The following is an 18,288-nucleotide window of genomic DNA, read 5'->3' on the forward strand; positions in this document are numbered from 1 at the left end:
AAAGGAAGTGAAAATACAAATGGTAGATGAAATAATCCAAAGCCAACAGGACAATTGCAACATTGGTTACAATGTTGGGAAACATAAATGTGTGGTGGCCTCTTTACAATGGCAGTGGTAGAGTAGGAAAATACATTGTCAGACATAGACGATGTGATTTCTCAGTGCTTTAGATGTATTTTTACCACTACCAGCTTTCCATTGTGATGAAAGGATAAACAGAGATTCTGTGTCACTGGACCTGGCTAGACTTTGGGTATCTGGACAGAAACCTCTTGCTCTCATCTTTTGCATGTTAAAAGGCCTTTTAAACAACAAGGCTGTTGTGCAGGCTGGGGGTTGGGGGAGAGCGTTGTGGGTGAGGTCAGGGGCGCGAGCAACATGGGATCAGCACATTCCTCACATTCTCCCACACTGTCATGCTGCAGTCAGCTGATGGAGATCTGGCTTTTACCTTCATGGAAACCTCGCGACGAAATGGGCAGCTCTACATCTTGTCTGTATTCGTCACTAACTGGCTCACACAGGGAGCGCCTCTCAGACCGTTTGCAGGAGACTGTTGTAACATGTACACAGTTCACTGTATGGCGGCTGGTTCCTCATACACGGCGGTGGGTTTAAATGTGATACCACTTGTTGGACAAAATTAACAAGTTGCAAGTTTGTGCTAAATTTAATTGTATGACTATCTCACAAACCCCATGAAAGTGTCTCACTTCTTGGGAAAACCCTGACTCATCCTGTGGGGGTGAATGACAAAACGTTTAAAATTGTGTGAGAAAACAGAGTTAAATCTGGCTTAGGTTACTGTGTAAAGCACTTATAGGCAGTCTCATGACTTCCATAGAACGTCTGATGTGTTCAGAGCAGTGGGGAAGTTAAAAGGGGCCTTGTCTCTCCTATGTCACCATTGCTCACACTATTAGTCTCAATTTCACAATTCAACGTGTTGCATTCGGGTTCTGCTCTGCATGCTTCTTGCCTGGTAACATTTGACTCCTCCTAAACATAGATTTGCACTCACACCAGGCCCAGTACAACTTCAGCAAAGCAGCCCACTCCCTGCATCTGCTCTCCATCAGTGTGGTATGTGCTAGAGAGTCTTTGACCCCCCCCCCCCCCCAACTCTACTGTGTGTGTGTGTTTATATGCGAGGGTGAGTCAAACAGACACAGAAAAGACTGTAGTGCTCTTTTACAGAGACAATGCTCAGTGGATGAAAGCAAAGCGGAAAGAGACAGTGACACAAAAGGGCAGTAAACATTCATTATCCCCACGGCTTTGAGGCCAGGCCCCAGGCCTGTAGTTAAAGGCCTAATGCAGCCTGATCCATGTGCACAACTGCTGAAGAAGCTGGAGTTCACTCCTCTGTACTATTAATGGACAAGTATGTGCAGCTATGAACAGAACCATCAAATGCCATCTGAGTTATGCTGCTTACAAAGGGAGAAAAAAACATCAATTATGTATCGTGTTGTGCAACTTGTAGGGAGGGATCCACCTCTGTGGGCCCCAGTGACACCCAGCTACCTTTTGTTTTTATGTCAGGCGTTATTGCACTTTGAAACTGAACACCAGTTCAAACAGGGGGCTGTAATTGCAGAGGGAACGGGACCACTGAGGGGGCTGGGAGGAACAGCGAGAGCACCTCACCTCCAGCCGTGTAGATTCTTGTGAAAACAAGACAGAGGCAGTAAAGTGGAGAAGTGGCACATTCATCGGAAAGGTGTGAGAACAACTGGACATGTGGGACATTGGTGGTTGAGAAGTTCTTGACATCCCCACATAAGGTTTGGACATTTGGTTACATTAGCAGGTCTGTGAATCATCCTCATAAGAAACTAATTAAGTAAGAACTTAATCATCATTATTAGTAGATTAATGTGCATGTTCTCGTCAGAAAAAATAAGCATATGATTAACTCTATCTTTTGAAAGAAGAGATGAAAGCATGAACCTTGACACTGGCATGGAATTGTTGAACTGAGTAATGAAATAAAACTTCCAAGCTCGCAGGTAAATAGTGATGTGATTAGGTAGGTTGCATAATCAATCACATGCATTTGCCAACTGCACTATAGCCCTAATAAAATAAAGCCCTTAAAACGAGGGGGGGTTAAGCAACGGAATGAACAAATCAGATTTCTCCAGCTTTGCACTCTGCAAATTATCTCAGTCAGGAAATGAAGCAGGATGATTATTTTCCCCATGTGTTTCCCACTATTACTACCCCACCTTCTGCAGGCCCACTGTGTAACTTTAGACACATAACAGTAGTCATATCCAGTAAAATTAGCCTATGTGTTTCGTATAAATGTTTGCTGAAACAAAACTGTGCCCTGCATTGTGTATACGAGGAGTATTTTAAGACGAAAAAGTACGTTCAACCTTTTTTTCTTTTCTGTCAGATATAGGAAACTGGAAACTTTGAAAACATATCAGGAAAAGTATGATCCCTTTAAGAATTCCCAGATTGTACTCTTTGTTTACATAACACAAGGTGCGATCCACGAACCATGTGAGGTGGCACAAGAAGATAGTTGTACCCGGAGTTCAGCAATTTTGCTTTTCTTTGGTTTAAATTAATCACGATATGTTTTAAAATGCTATAGTCGATACTTTAAATATCTATATACAACACATTTTGCCCGGAAAACGACTTGAAATCCGTGTTGAGTGAAGCGTCCCCCCCTACACAAAGTAAAGAACAACACAGTGGTACGTTCCGGCCCTGCTCCTCGCTGTTTTTGTATCTGCTTCAGAGCGGATTCAACCGCCAAGTAAGTTACATTTTTGCTATGTCACGGTAAAGAAGTTTGAGACCAGTTTATTTTGATGAAAAACTGGGTTCGCTCGGGCACACAGACGCATGCCGCCGGATATACGATATGAAATGAGAGCGTGTGGTGTTTTTTGAAGGGGATTCCTGGTTATTTTTGAGCCGCTGTTATTACTGTATAGCTAACGTTACACAGTGAAGCCAGAAGCCTCATGTTTTCGTCAAGCCAAGAGGAGCACTGCGCCCCGTCCAAAGACCCAGTGAAATACGGGGAACTGGTGGTGCTGGGGTAAGTTGAATGGCTATTATGTTCATTATGGGGGTAATTTTACTTTATAGACACGTTCCCAGTGGACACGAAAAGCGAATATTTATCTAGAGGAAGTTTCTCAAAGAGGGCAGTCGTAGAGCTAACTTGGCTAAGCGACTGTAAGTTCACGAAGAAATGTGATAATTAGCAGTAATGTCGTGTTTACTTAAGCTTAATATATTTTCACTGCATAAACAAACAGTTAGATAATAGCTACGAGGAAAAATACGTCAAGCCCAGTTGAGAAATTCACGCACTCACGTTACCCCACAAATCAGACACGTGCGCAATCAAAAAAAATATGTACATTTTTCGTTTATGCCGAGTCGTGATGATGTTTGATTACAGACTACTACTAGTGTTAGGAAAACATCTGGCCCTGGCCACCTCGACATGTACCGATGTCCACGAAATAGATAGGTTCAGGCCAACTTTAGTAAGTCGGATGGGACGAGTCTGATGTTCAGCAGCTTGACCGGGGCGCTCCTTCCCACCTTAAAGTTGGATTCATGGGGTTTAAGGAATTCGGAAGTGGTCATGGTCCCCTCCCCCAGCCCCCAGGCTTCTTCCTTTTTTTCTCAAAACTATCTGTAACTCAGACCACACAACGTTACGTCTGAATAACACATACACATGTAGGCTACTACCAGGCTAAGGTTTGTGTTATTTCCAGGAAGCCATAATAGTTTGGAAACCACACACCTTGGATCTCCCAACAAAAGGACCTACCGTATTTCTTTACATTCATCTTCTCATGTCTGCTGGTCACATGGTCACTTGGTCACATTAAGGGGATCGTTACTGTTAGCAGGATTTTGCAGTGTCAGTCGAAGAATGGATAGTAGAAAACTATTAAACATGGTTGCTCTTTTGCGTTCTTGGCTAATTTAAGAAACCAAACACTTCCAAAAAATTCAGGCACTTAATCACATTCACATTCAAAATCATATCAAACTATTTCCAGAGAACAGTGCTGCTCATTGATTTGCAATATTGCCCACAATGACCATACACAGCTCTACACAATAAAGGCAAAGCTAGCTAGCACAGGGTGGACAAATGTAAATCGTCTCATAGTACACTCATTACCTTACAGTATCTCTATATGAGTTTGCAAACTCTTTTTGTGTGCAGGTAACTTCTTTGTAAGGAAATCATTGATAACTTAGTTGTGTTTAATCTCAGTTTATGTTTATATTGATAACCTGGCAGCATTTTTCTGTCTCAAATCTTATATTAAAACACCATCCGAATCCTGGTGCTGAAAGCTCTGCCAATAATCTTTTAAGGGGCTGTGTATCAAACCTCAATACATTTTGGTACCAAAACATAATGAATCCACTGGAGGACAGAATATTGAAAACAGTCAACAAGCACTTCCACTGACAATTATTTTTTATGATTAATTAGTCTGAAAGTCACCATCTAACTGAAATGTCTGGCCCAGTAAATGAAAAATATGTGTTAGAGTTTACTTTAGGTCAAACTGATGTTTTGAGCTTGTTTCTGTGCAACCAAGAGTCAAAAAACCAAAGAGAATCAGTTTACAGTGAAACAGAGAAACAACTGTAACTCAGAAACAACTGAGACGCTTTAGGCAGTGACCATTGTTTTTATCAGAAAGAACTATTAATCAAGTCGCCTTGAGTACCTACTAATCCTCTGTTGATGGATAAATCAAGTATTTGTTTCGAATCTACTGTGAAGTATTGAAAGATGATAAAAGATCCACATTTACTCTTAACTTGGCAAACTAGTCGCATTATATTTAGACTTTATTCAACATGTGAATACTCTGGCCTCTTTTGTTAAGTTAAAAAGGCTTTTGTTGAAAGAAAAAAAGAGATATATTGTCTTCTCAATAAGGTTTCAGTAGGTTTGGCATTAGTATTGAAACTATAATACTGGCACTGTTATCACAGAATTTCAGTACTCAGCCCTAATCTGCTGAAGTAAAAAAAACAAAAGAAAGCTAGTGGTATTAGTATACGTGCCTCGTCCTGCCACTAAGTAAATGCTGTTGTGGCTTTTTCTTTGTTTATGAAAAATATTCAACAGCCACTACTGTGTTTTTCCTGGATTTGAACAGGAACAACTGCAGCCAGTTATCATTGTAAACATGTTTATTGATGAACTGTCAAGGGCAGCAGCTGCAACAGATGTTTGGAAACACCTTCTGTGACATCAGTGATTGGTGTTTGACCAGGACCGAAACTCATCTGAAAGTTATTAAAACTTAAAATGAATATTTTTATGTGCCTGTGCTACGGGTATCACATACGTAGTGCGTACAGCGCTTGAATAGAGACGCTGGTGAAGATGACATACAGACAGAGGGTGGCTGAGTGTGGTTTTGTCCGTCGCCCTCCACCCATACAATCACAGTCATCCTGCTTATTATAAGGGCCAAAAAAGTGCTGACTGCTTATTACCTCAGGCTGAACATGTGGCATGTTTGAAGCTGGTGCTTTTGTTCTCTCTCTTGACATAAAGACACATATTTGAATCAGATGTAATGGGTGTATAATCACTGCCATGTCATCACATCCCATTGATAAAACCGATGGTAGACAAGATAGCTGACAGCATGGAACAAAGCTTGTTTGAGCAGCAGTTCCCTCAGTGGTTTAGTTGCCACGACCGAGGTGGCTCTTATTACTTGCATGGCTGCCCCCCATCTCTGCCGGGGCGGATTGGCTTGGTGCTGGTCAGTGAAAGGGAGGGGAGTGTGTGTGTGTGTGTGTGTGTGTGTGGGTATCCTGGAAATGAAAGGATGGATTGATCAGCACCCAGCCTTTGCCTCTCCTCAGCTTCCTCTGTCCATTGTGGCTGAGAGACTGGGGCTATTGATTGAACTTTGTGCATTTCTCTCTCAAGAAGCGTTGCGGTGAAGGAAGTGGACAAATCAACTTGGACATCATTGGTACAAACTGACACTGTTGTTGTGATGCCTTCTTTATTCATCCAAGGAGAAGTGCGAGTCTTTGGCCTCTCTCAGCTCAAAGTCAGTCAGTGTAGGTGGAGCTTACGCGGTGTCAGTGTTTTTTGCAAGGTCATACCAGTCGGATGGATACTTGAGGCCACAGCAGATTGAATCTGAGTCAGTTGACCAACACTCTTCCATCTGGCTGTCTAGATTTATTTGTTAAGTTTAGATTGACCCACATTATACACCATAAAGCCTGCAATTTTATTTGCAGCATCATCTGATCCATGTGGCATCTTTTGTGACCCGTTCAGGCCACCCTGCCTCTGTGTCATGCTAATGGGTGTTATAACAACTCAGCATATCTCCTCCTCATTCTGCGAACACTAGCCTTTCATGTTAGCATAAGAGGTAGGAGGTGCTGTTGGCTCCTTAGCGCAACCCTGGAGGATAGGTGATACGCCAGAGTCGTCTAATCCCTGCTCCAAAGTATTGGAAGGTAAATCCGCTGTCTGTCTGGCACAGGTCAAAAGGGAAAGCGATCACAATTATTTGGAGCGCAGCTTTAAAGAGCCTGTCCTAGCTAATGTGACGGTGGCGGTTCCTGGATGACAGAATATTGTTCCTCAATGTAATGATGAATAATAGACGGCATGTGTGCTGTTGCTCAGAGAGACATGGTTATATTCAGCAGTTAGAATTCAGCATGGCGAAAATGCTAAGCTGCATATCATCTGATTGTGTGCTGTATGTGAGACATCCAGGCACAGGTATCCAGCTCAACCAAATAGAAATGTGAACAGTATGTAGGCCTACTGTAGCTGCTCTTTATTTAGATGGGGAGTTTCTAGGACAGGCCTAATAAAATTGGAATATAGAGTTAGTGGCACAGTGTGAAATTAGCTGTTAAAGTGTAAAGAGATCATCAATATTTCTAACCCACATGGATCTTATTTAGACTCAAGATTATCATTATGTATAGGTTGTGGTTAATAGGAGCAAATTTAGCATTTTGAAATGCTTTCTGTTTTGTTTTTTTTGTTTTTTTTTACCTTTTGACTTTGGAGTAGATTTACTGAGCAACATCTAAAATAAACGTCCCATAACTGGAAGTAAAACCCAAAGACTATAATGGCTAAGTTAAACATTTTAAGACAATAAAACAGTCATCTGACCACTACAATGTATTAGTTGTAGTAATACAGTATCATTCATTGCCTCTCTAGGTCACTGTGGGTGGCTTGTCCTACAGGCCAGCTTTGTGCACTGTGCTGACTGGGTCCATGTGTTTCCATGCGTGGCCAGCCGCGTGGAGACATGGGACAGGTGGACTAGCTTGGGAGGGAGGTCAGGCAGGGAGGAGCAGAAGGAGGCTTTCTTGTTGCCATTGTTGCATATATGTTGCAACACAGAGCAGAAATGTCAGATTATGTAGTGATCGGTAGAGCTCATTCCCCCGTGAAATGCACTGCCATGCAAACTGGAGGCTTTAAATAAAGACATTTCCGTTTTGTAAAGTGTCTGTTCAGCACACTGCGGTTACATGGGAGTGACAGAAGGTCCTGTGTGTTGGATGGGAGTAGAGCATGGGGTGTCCCAGCTGTAGGAACCAGCTGGTGGATGGGGAGAGGACCAGTCCTACCGGAAGGGGCTTCCTCATTCACAAGGAGCAGCCCGGGCTAGATGCCTCGCAGCAGACTGGAGGGCAGAGATAGCATCGAGCACTGAGGAGTGAAAGCAGAGAAGGCTCTTAGATGCTTCTCTAGTGGAGCTGGGGCTTTGAAATAGAGATCTTAGAGCTGTCTGTATCAGTGAATAAAAATTCAGCTTTGAGAGGCTGTGTTACTGTCATGTGGGCCAGTTCTCCACCCAGACTGCATGCGTGCCCAAAGTGATAGCAGACCTGATGTGCATCTTAAAACCTGTTCCTGCCTGGGACCCAGACCAAAAGAACAGCTGCCGTGTACACAGAGCTAGCTCACTGAAATCACAAGCACCAGAGTGCATTATGTAATAAGAAACATTATCCAAGGTAACGCTTAGACTGCTAATAGGGTGCATTAGATTGCCAGTGATGTAATGCGTGGCAAAGCTCCTTTTCAAAACGCATGAATGTTTTTAATTCTCCGTGTTTACTTGTTATATGATTACAAGAATTCTCCCTGTAAATCTCATTAGACACATCTTTTTTTTTGCAGCCACAAAAAAAACTGTTTGCATTTTCGTGTGAAAAAAAAGTTAATTTGCTGTTCTTTGCCTCCACCCCCCCAACCCCCCTTTCTGTGACAGGTACAATGGCTCTCTGCCCAATGGAGATCGGGGTAGACGGAAAAGCAGATTTGCGCTATACAGGAGGACCAAAGCCAATGGTGTTAAGCCGAGCACTGTGCACATCCTCAACACACCCCAGGCAAGCAAGGTACAGAACAGATCGAAAGATGAATGATTGATTTAATTAAGAGTGGGAATGAACTAGTTTTTCTTCTTAATTTAGACAGAAATGTAAAAAGCATGCAAAATAATAACTGAAACAAAATGAGTCATTTTTGTCAATGGACTTAGGCTACTGTGAATCCATATTGTTATTGAACTGTGCAGATTGTAGTTCTTGAAAACCAAAACTGACTTTGAGAGCAGCACCACGTTTTTTTGTTTTTGTTTTTTTTTTAGATTCAGTAGCTTTTGGAACATGCAGAAAGCCCCTTTACATTATTGTTGGCAGACCCTAATGTTGATATTTCCAGTACAATAACTGCAGTACCCCGCCAAGCCCCGTAGCTTTTTCTTTGCACCAGAGTGCCTGCCAGAAACTGCCCCATCCAGTATAACATGTCTGCCTCCCTGCATTCCTGCCTTTGGTTCCCAAGCAAAACTGCTAAACAAGCTGGAGGACCTGCTTACCTCTGCACCTCTTGGAGGCCAGTATTTCAGACATTTATAGAGAGTTTAGCTCGCTGGCCCAAGGCGCTGTGGTTCAAGTTACTCTCACCTTTTGGAACTTGACTCCTGATATCTGCTTAGACGTTGGTTTTTTTGTTGTTGTTTTTTTTCTGTGACTTTTTTTCATCACAGAGACTGTGCGTCTTTCCATTCTAGTTTAAGCTCAATGTTCCTGCTCCAATGTGCCATTTTAAAAGTCACAGACTGTTTGGAGATAGGAACTTCTGCGGTCTTCTTCCCCTTTTTTTTTACCACTCTTCCTCCCTGCCACCCTGCCACCAGGCCTGGGGTTGGGAGGGTGAACTGTGGAGGAAGTTTGTCGCAGAAGTCCGGCCCTCCACTTCCAGCTGTGCACTTGGTCAAAAATAGCAATTCCTCACGAGACGAGCAGGATGGTGTGTGGAGAGTCGTTCTTTCTTTTCTATTGTTTTTCATTCTATAGCAGCCTACACTCCCCAACCTACTCCTGTTCCCCTTGTGTTTCAGTCTCATACGATCAAACTGAGAGGACTCTGTTGCTGAGAAGCTGACAGGGAAAGCTCACGTGTCTGTGCACACTCTGGTGTTCATGACAGATAATGAGGAGCTCCCATGCTGCCACTGCCAGCCTCCTATTCAGATCCTTCCCCTGCTTTCTCATCTCCCCACTTGATCTCAATTACTCCATTTGTGCATGTGATTGCTTACATTGGCTTTCTTTCTTTTGGGGGCTGGTTGGCCTATGACTGCCTGTGTTTTTTTTATTTTTACGCCTTCAACTCCAGGAGGATGTGTGACATTTTGGTGGGGTGGGTGGGTGGGTGGTTGGGGGTTGTTGTGCTTATAAAAATATACCCCTCTGCTTGGAGTGTGTATAAACTTCTTTTAGCCCTGGAACAGGTGGAGCACCATTTGTTTTTAGCAGTGCAGTCGAGACAAGACTGCATGTGATGATGACATTTGTCCCCGTCTGTCTCTGATGTTACAGCAGAGTGTGGCAGTGCTGATGACCCACTTTCTCCTTCCCTGTTTCCCTCCTGCACGTGACAAAGGGAGAGAGAGAGAGCAGGGAGGGGGGGTGTTTGGAAAATGGAGTTTTCTGATTAGAGTTGGATGATAGCGGCATGTGGTAAAGTGTTGATGGGAGCTGGGCCTGTGTGGCTTTAACTCACCCTCCCTCAATACAGTGCCTGAGCCAGTGGGCAGTTTATGGTCACTGTCACGGGAGTGTGACTTTCTGCGCTCTCCTCTGTTCCTCTGCCAGAAATTCCTGCCACAGATCTTTCTGGTAATTTGTTGAAGAAACTACGGAATAAGTCACGAGAGGCTCTGGCTTCAGCTCGTGCTGTAAAAACAAACACAGAAACAAAATTCATCATAACTGAAAACGCTGCAAATTTTTAGTCGTAAGTAACGGGATTAAATGAGGACAAATATACATTTTCTTCTAAAAACGATACAGTTGTCGTCGACGGTTGGAGCTGACTCATCAGTTGAGCACCGTGCAATCTAATACCAAGCTCAGCAATGATTCAATGATTGCACAAGGCTTTTCGGTAGTGCAGCTCCTGCTTGTGAAACACTAGCTCCCTCACATCCTGTGTTAAAGCCACAAACCAAGACATCAAAGAGTTTCTCCTGGCTTCACCATGACACTAAAACTAAACACTCTTTTGTTGGTGGTGTGTTTATACGCGAGTCATCGAGATCATAATAAATACATGATGTGTTATTGTGTAATTTGGTAACATGCAATGCAGTATAGCAGCGTGTATGTAATAAGTTGTTCATTTGTTGTATTTCAGGCTGTGAACTGTAAAGGCCAACACAGCATCTCCTACACACTGTCCAGGAACCAGACGGTGGTGGTGGAGTACTGCCATGATAAAGACACAGACATGTTTCAGGTAAATGTTTGTTTAGTTTTTTTCAACATCCTATTGGATTAACTACACTTGATTTACTGTATTAACTGATATTTGGTCCAAAGATACACACTTGGTCATCTTTCCTCCTCATGATCTCATGCTCTGCCAGAGATGGCTTGTGTCGTGTTTAGCGCACTGTCAACTGTTCTGTCTGTAGCATTAATCTGAATGTACAGCAAGAAGATGATGACACGGGGAAGTTAGCTCTGCAGACACGTGCAACATATTCAGGACTGTACTGTGTCTATGTCTTAAAACAACACTGAGTAAATGAAAACAAAGAGGGGTAGAGAATGATGACAATTCAAAAATAGGACTTTAGGATAATTTGGGATTTTAGAAATGAGGAAATGAAAGGGGGAAATGCCTCTGTTTTTTCAGCTTGAGGAATGTTTGGGCATTTTTCACTGCTGAACTCTGTGGTCTGCGTTAAAAATAAGCCTGGAATATTCTTTTTGAACACAAATAAAAGAATAGAAACTTGGACTCTCTTCAGAGATGTACTGATATAACAACAACATGCTGCTGTACTGAACTCCGTGTACCAAAGTGGATTGTGTCTCAGCATTTTTTTGAACACAACACACATACACACTGCAACAAGATCTTTTGCGGTATCATTCAAATGTCAAACCGCCACACACTGGCAGAAGGCTGAACTGCCAGGAAGCAGAACAGTTCAGAGTTCAAATGCCTGCAGGGAATTAAAAAAGAAAGCACTGCCAGTGTCCATGCGCATGCTGGAGCGCTGACAGGAGATGACAAGAAACCCTACAACAGCAGAGCGTGATACTGATTAATTGCTGTGTTTTGTAGATTGGGCGTTCCACAGAGAGTCCCATAGACTTTGTGGTGACTGACACAGTAGCAGGAGGCCAGGAGGGAGAGGAGACTCCCATCACACAGAGCACCATCTCCCGGTTTGCCTGCCGAGTTGTGTGTGAGCGCAACCCTCCCTTCACTGCTCGCATCTATGCAGCCGGGTTCGACTCCTCCAAAAACATCTTCCTTGGGGTAATTACTAGTCATACATACGATATCTTTATCTGCATTAAACAGAGAAACAAATGCTATTTCTGCTTTTGGTAATGTTATGCAAAAAAAAGAAAGAAGTTGAATGCCACACAACACATCAGTTCTCATCATCATCTGCGCTCTGTCTCGCCTGCAGGAGAAAGCTGCAAAATGGAAAAACCCTGACGGTCACATGGATGGCCTAACAACCAATGGCGTGCTGGTGATGCACCCCAGGGGTGGATTCACAGAAGAGTCCAAGCCCGGCGTGTGGAGAGAGATCTCTGTTTGTGGGGATGTTTACACACTAAGAGAGACCCGCTCGGCACAGACCCCAGGCAAACTGGTCAGTAACCTCCAACATGTACAGCATAAACATTACTGTGTCATAACTGAAGCACATGTTTCTTAGGTCACACATGCTGCTGTGATGATGGTGGTCACATGAGTGGCATAAAGACTCTTTGTTTTGTTGCTAAGTTTAACCCAATCTGTGTCTGCTACTCTGCAGGTGGAGAACGAGAGCAACATACTGCAGGATGGTTCCTTGGTGGATCTCTGTGGAGCCACTTTGCTGTGGCGTACGGCAGAAGGCCTCTTCCACACCCCCACCCAAAAGCACCTGGAGGCTCTCAGGCAGGAGATCAACGCAGCACGACCCCAGTGTCCTGTAGGTCTCAACACCCTTGCCTTCCCGAGCATGCAACGCAGCCGCGCCCTCTCCTCCCTGGAGGATAAGCAGCCCTGGGTGTATTTAGCGTGCGGCCACGTGCACGGCTACCACAACTGGGGTCACCGTTCAGAGCAGGAGCCCAACACTCAGCGCGAGTGTCCCATGTGCCGGGTGGTGGGGCCCTACGTGCCGCTGTGGCTGGGCTGCGAGCCGGCCTTCTACGTGGACACAGGTGCGCCCACACACGCCTTCGTGCCATGTGGACACGTGTGCTCAGAGAAGTCAGTCAAGTACTGGGCAGAGATCCCTCTGCCCCATGGCACCCACGCCTTCCACGCCGCCTGCCCCTTCTGTGCCACCCAGCTCAGCCTCACTCAGGGCTGTTCCAAGCTAATCTTCCAGGGCCCGGTGGACTGAGCTGAAGGGTCCTGCTCTGGCAGAGAAGATTAGACAGGAATGCCAACATGCTGTGAAACTGTTCAAATTATTTTGTGCTTTCTTTTGTTCATGTAAGCCAGCTGTGGAAAAGGAGTAAGTCTTCTCAACTTCTGGTCATATGCTGTGGATTCTGCACAACAGAGAGCCATTACAGATTGTTCAGGGCCTCTTGTGGCTGGCTGGATGGCCACTGTGGGATACAGAGATGTGGAGCACACTGGACCACAGATCCCTGGCTCTTGCCAGACTGAAATACTGTTTCAGCTGTCCTGCCAACCAACCGCTTTAAACACGGCTCCAGCATTGAGCTGTTTAAACTACAATGCCTGCTGGTTTTCCATCAGAGGGCCGTGGGATTAAGGTTGTAGAAGGAATGAACCGTTTTTACTCATGAACCAGACTGAACCAGATAATAGTGAGCAGGTGTACTTGGGTCTGTTGGGAGAGGGAAATGGGGGGGGAGGGTTTATAGGCTAGTTCCTGGAGGGTCTGAGACAAAGTTTTTACAGAGCCAGACAGCTGGACTGTTGGCTGGGAGAAGCCAGGAGAACCTTGTGATCTCATGGCTAACTAGTTAAGTACTCCCCATCGGCCTGCTGGCCTTAACCCCCTGGTGGCATCTAGATCATGTAGCTCTCCAGAGGTGGCTTCCATTTGCTGAACATTGTTTAAAAAGGGGGTGGGGGGATATTTTTCATTCAACTGTGGGAATATTTTTCATAAATGAGAAAAGCTATTTTGTTGAAGGCAAAGAGAGAGTTAGTTTTGCATACAGAAGACATAAGAAAATGACAACCCACATGGATTCTCTTCCACGTTTTTATCTGACAGAGGAGGTATTTTACTACACTGAGGCCCTTGTACTGTTTTCTAATGCAAATGTTAATATATTTTTCTCCTGCATAAATAATGTGTGCGTGAGAATGTTTGTGAGTGTGTGCGTGCGTGCATGTGTGATTGTGTGTGCGGGTTGGACCGTGTGGGTGCCCTTGGGCTTTTGTTCAGCATCGCCCTACATCATTTCACCCCCAATCCCCAATCCCCCCCTTTTCCATGATCTCACCCACCACCCAAAACGCTACCAGAGAGAACACAGGAATTCAACCAAGCTCGCAGGGTGTGACGATGAATGTACTGAAACACATTGACTCTCCTCACTGGTGGTGCTCCAACTCCACAACTCTCTCTCTCTTTCTCTCTCACTGGTGTTAAAGGTACAGGTCAGGCCTATTTGCAGTGAAAGACTAACATTGGAGCTGTTCAAACACTGGCCATAGCCGCACCTGCTTGCTAGTAGCCTGCTAGCTTGCTGTCCCTACCCCACACATGTACTGTATTCAGTCTGCACTGTTGTTAGCTTTATCCCACGCTGGGTTTGATCCAATGATTTATACGCTCTCAAACCTGGGCACAGTCTCAGCAGCATCCAGAGATTATACCAAATATAAGGAGGAACTGTTTTCTCTCCACATGCAAGATGTAAACCCAAACTGCTGCTACGGTGGAGTGTTGACAGCTCTGGATTACAGTCAAGGCTGTTCAGTTGCACGCACTAGCTCCATGGGAATAATGATATTATCATAACCAATGCCAAATTTGGTAAGTACTATTGTGTTTGGATGAGTCAAGTTGTCCACAACAAAATAGCGGATGAATTGAAACTAAAGAATCTGGGACGAATCTGTGCATTCTTCTGCGATGTTAGCTCGCCAGACTGTGCCCATCGACTACATCGAGTAGTCAAAAGCATTAATTCTGCCAAGACTTTATCAAATACACAGTGAGCATTATAACTGTGGGACGTTGACAGTCATGCTTCTATTATAGCATTCAAATGTTCCTCCAAGTATGATGAATACAATTCGGAGGTATTGCTGAGGGGCAGGATCCACCATGGTTAAGGGCTCCTAGACTTTACAACAAAGATAGAAATCTCAGCAGCAGCAGCAGCGGTGGACTGCTGGGGTAATTTTTTTTGTGTGTTTTTTTTTTGGTTCCTTCCTAAGAGAAACATACTCAGCATTCTTCAAAAGAATCAGCAGCATTACGCTTTGCTCATACCACAGAGCATTTCCGAATGGCTCGATTTCCTCAGATTTTTATGTAACTGCCTTGCAGGGTCAATCACCAAGCCACATACTGTACAGTAGCATTCCTTTCTAACACTTTGAGCTCAAACACTGTGCCCGTTGCTTAACACCGTGTTCTGTAACAGCTGCAGAGTAGCTGCCTCAAACATTCCTCCTTGGTAAACATGGGTGGGGCCCTCAGTTCACCCAAGGGCTTGTTCTATGATTTTGTCTCCTACAGGAACTCTGTACACAAGCCATAGAACACACTGATGCTCCCAATGCCTCTTTTGCAAAGAATAAAAATATTTTTTAAAAATATGCTAGACTGAGTTGGTTGTCTCTGTTTTAGGCCTGGCAGTCTGCTAAAATGTTACACTTGTCGGTAATGTTCTGGGACACTGAGGCAATTCTTAAATGATCCACTGATTTTTTTAAAAAGGTGTGTAGAGTTGATGAGAATTGGCTTCTTTCTTTCTTTCTTTTTCATCTCCTGCCTTTGAACTCCAGATGTCTCGGCTGTGTTCACACAACACAGCAGCTGTAATGTTTAATCACAGTTACATATGTGTTTCATCATTCCTCTGTATGAGCATTGCTCTTCTATCTTGGTCGCCAAAATGGCCCTGACTGTTGATAGCTCCATCAAACACTGCATATTATTTTAACTTTCAGATAAGGGCAAGAATTTTCTTGAAGTCTATTTTATTCACATTTCATGTTCTATCTTATCAGGCTCATCTTAATATTTACCATAAGAAATGATAGCGTGAGTTAACACTCCCTTGGCGTTGTGAGCAGGGTGTAGTTTCCCCCTGAAGCCACAGGAGGGCACTATTTCCTCAACAATAGAGATGTTGGCACTGTGAGCACCAATCCACTGAGCCTGCGGCTATCAAGAGCCAAAAACACACAGCACAGAAATGGAAGTTTTTCATGTTTTTTCTTTTTTTTTTTTCTAAATGCAAAAGACTAAAGTATAAATACATCCCAAATACATCTGAAACGAGATAAATTGAATTAACTAAATTGGCATGCCTGTGTACAGTATGTGCCTGAAAATCCTCTGTATGTGCAATTAGGCTACCACAGGAGATATACTGAATGTATAGGCTATATATTTAAAGTTAGACATTTATCTCCTACATTCCATATGTCTTTGTTTTGCCTTTGAAAAAAAATAAATTAATTATACTGTTGTTAGATTTATTTGCAGATGTATTTAAATCCAGGCATCGCACATAAGACATGCCAGATATGCGCAGTTGTTAGCAATTTTTAGCTTTTATTTTTTTTATGTGGATGCAAAAAATATTATACGATGATGATGACAATTTCCATCACTTGCATGTGACTTCATCTCCGCTATAATAAGGGCACATGAAAGGGATTTAAATACATAACATGTCAGTTAGGCGTTTGGAGAGGAGTGGAGCTGTGGGATGCCATGCTTCCTAATTAACATTTCTGCAGTAGATGTGAGATGGGTTCATATGTCTGCACACTTGCCTGTTTTTCTGAATGACAGAAAAGACACTGAAGGTGACAGCATGCTAATTTTGAGATCGCTCGGTGGCTCCCCTGCCTTAAGCAGGGCAGGGTTATGCAAATAAAGTGCAATGATACAATTTTTTTTTCTTGAACCAGCTTCCTGGAGGAGAAACTGATGTTCATGTGCTGGGCTGATGCTGAGCTTTGTAATAGACTGACATGAACCATAGTCCTCTATTATCACCTTTTTGATCCTAATTAACTTCTAACAGACAACCCCTCCCCACCCCTTTCACAGCCACAGAACTTAATTTCACAGGATCATATTGCAGCTGCGTTCATATTTGTACTGAAAAGTTTATGTTTGGATAAATAACGAGTTATTTAGACGAGACTGTCATAAAACTAAAGCTACACAAAACAGAAGGGGAAAGAGGGATGTTGTTCCTAACAGCCTCAGCGTGCACAGCTGCCCAACCCCAGACCCATATCACAAGATCAAAGCACAGCCCAGTGTCCATCCCTTAACAACTCTAGATCTTCTTCATTGGAGAAGGAAAATGACACACTAGATGTGTAGCTGTGTCACTTGGCCCAGCAATTTGCCGGATGCACAATTTAGTGCTGCACTTCTATAAAGTTGGAGAATTCCCCCCAAAAAACAAATAATCAAAATACCCCGATATGTTCCAGAGATACAGAATCCTACACTTCCCATAATGCAACTCAGTAATGTAGCTGAGCAATAATCCCTATGAAGTGTAAAATGACCTGTGTAAAATTGCTGAAGTTCCCCTTGAAGGTGTAATGGTGTCTTTGAAAAGATGAATAGCATAAAAAAGTTACCGGCAGAGTCACAGTGATGCAATAATATCATTTGAGAATTATTTGCAAAAGATTCAAAATGACGTTGCTGTCAGTGTTTACTCTGTTGTACAGCTGGTTTTAAGCTCAGGTGGAGGATGACAGTGCTGTTGGAGAGAAAACCCTGCAAGAGCTGCGGTTTCAATATTTTGAACAGTGATCAGGACGTTTTCCTGGTTAGACCTGGCAACAAGATGCATTATACTGGAATATATAATATGGCTGTTAACGAACTGCACTCACCCAAAGTTTTATGTGTGTCTTTGTGTCCTGTCTGTCGAACATGTAAAAAAATGCCACAGGTGTCTGCAGGCTGTGTGCCAAGCTATCAGCAGGACACCTAAGCTGGCAAGTTGAAGGCTGTGATATTTAACTCAATTACCCAGCGTGCCACTGGGGTAAATTATACGCAGATCATCATCTGTAAATGGCAGATAGTGCTCTTCTGCTCACCTAAATTAAGCAACAGCACATTCAACCCTCAGAAGGAAAAACAGGACACATTTGTCTCCCTGGTTTAATGCAGTAAACATAGCAGTCAGCCTTTTTTAAATGTGTTTATTTATCTCCTGACACATTGGACAGTCCTGTCATGTCGGCACATGTCGGACGCTGTACTATTAATTCCTCACTATTTCTGTCTTGGGTGGCTAGCCATTATTTATCAGGGAGTCTGTTTTCATCACTAACTGCTCCGGTGTTTTGCCTCAAGGTTGGGTCTGTATTTCTTTATCCAGGTCCAAGGTCAAACACCTCACACAGGCCTAACACACACTTTTGATCTCGTCAAACAAAACCGTCACCCTCCTTTTCTCCTTCTGTTTTGCTGCTTTGGCTTTGAGCAAGGTTTGTGGCAGTAACATTACACAATTCAAAGC

The 18,288-nt window shown here is 43.5% G+C and overlaps 1 protein-coding gene across 2 annotated transcripts; it reads left to right on the top strand.

The window, feature by feature from the left end:
• Positions 1-2,772: 2,772 nt before the first annotated feature.
• peli2 (pellino E3 ubiquitin protein ligase family member 2) lies at positions 2,773-16,027 on the top strand. Of its 2 annotated transcripts, none has more exons than XM_083997798.1 (6): positions 2,773-3,067; positions 8,304-8,433; positions 10,739-10,840; positions 11,678-11,875; positions 12,033-12,221; positions 12,387-16,027. In XM_083997798.1, the coding sequence occupies exons 1-6, from the start codon at positions 2,991-2,993 to the stop codon at positions 12,963-12,965; spliced, it is 1,275 nt and encodes a 424-aa protein (XP_083853924.1). In that variant the 5' UTR covers positions 2,773-2,990; the 3' UTR covers positions 12,966-16,027. The 2 variants fall into 2 exon arrangements, with proteins under 2 accessions (XP_083853924.1, XP_083853925.1); XM_083997799.1 differs by having other exon boundaries at positions 8,304-8,424.
• The last annotated feature ends 2,261 nt before the right edge of the window (positions 16,028-18,288 follow it).

The sequence above is a fragment of the Trachurus trachurus genome, assembly GCF_905171665.1.
Source record: "Trachurus trachurus genome assembly, chromosome: 22".
Taxonomy (NCBI): domain Eukaryota; kingdom Metazoa; phylum Chordata; class Actinopteri; order Carangiformes; family Carangidae; genus Trachurus; species Trachurus trachurus.

Bases quoted from the DNA above. Each gene is read 5' to 3' on its own strand.
- peli2 (XM_083997798.1), top strand. From the start codon at position 2,991: ATGTTTTCGTCAAGCCAAGAGGAGCACTGCGCCCCGTCCAAAGACCCA. The intron at 3,068-8,303 runs GTAAGTTGAATG...TTTCTGTGACAG, and splicing joins GGGGAACTGGTGGTGCTGGG to GTACAATGGCTCTCTGCCCA. The intron at 8,434-10,738 runs GTACAGAACAGA...GTTGTATTTCAG, and splicing joins ACACACCCCAGGCAAGCAAG to GCTGTGAACTGTAAAGGCCA.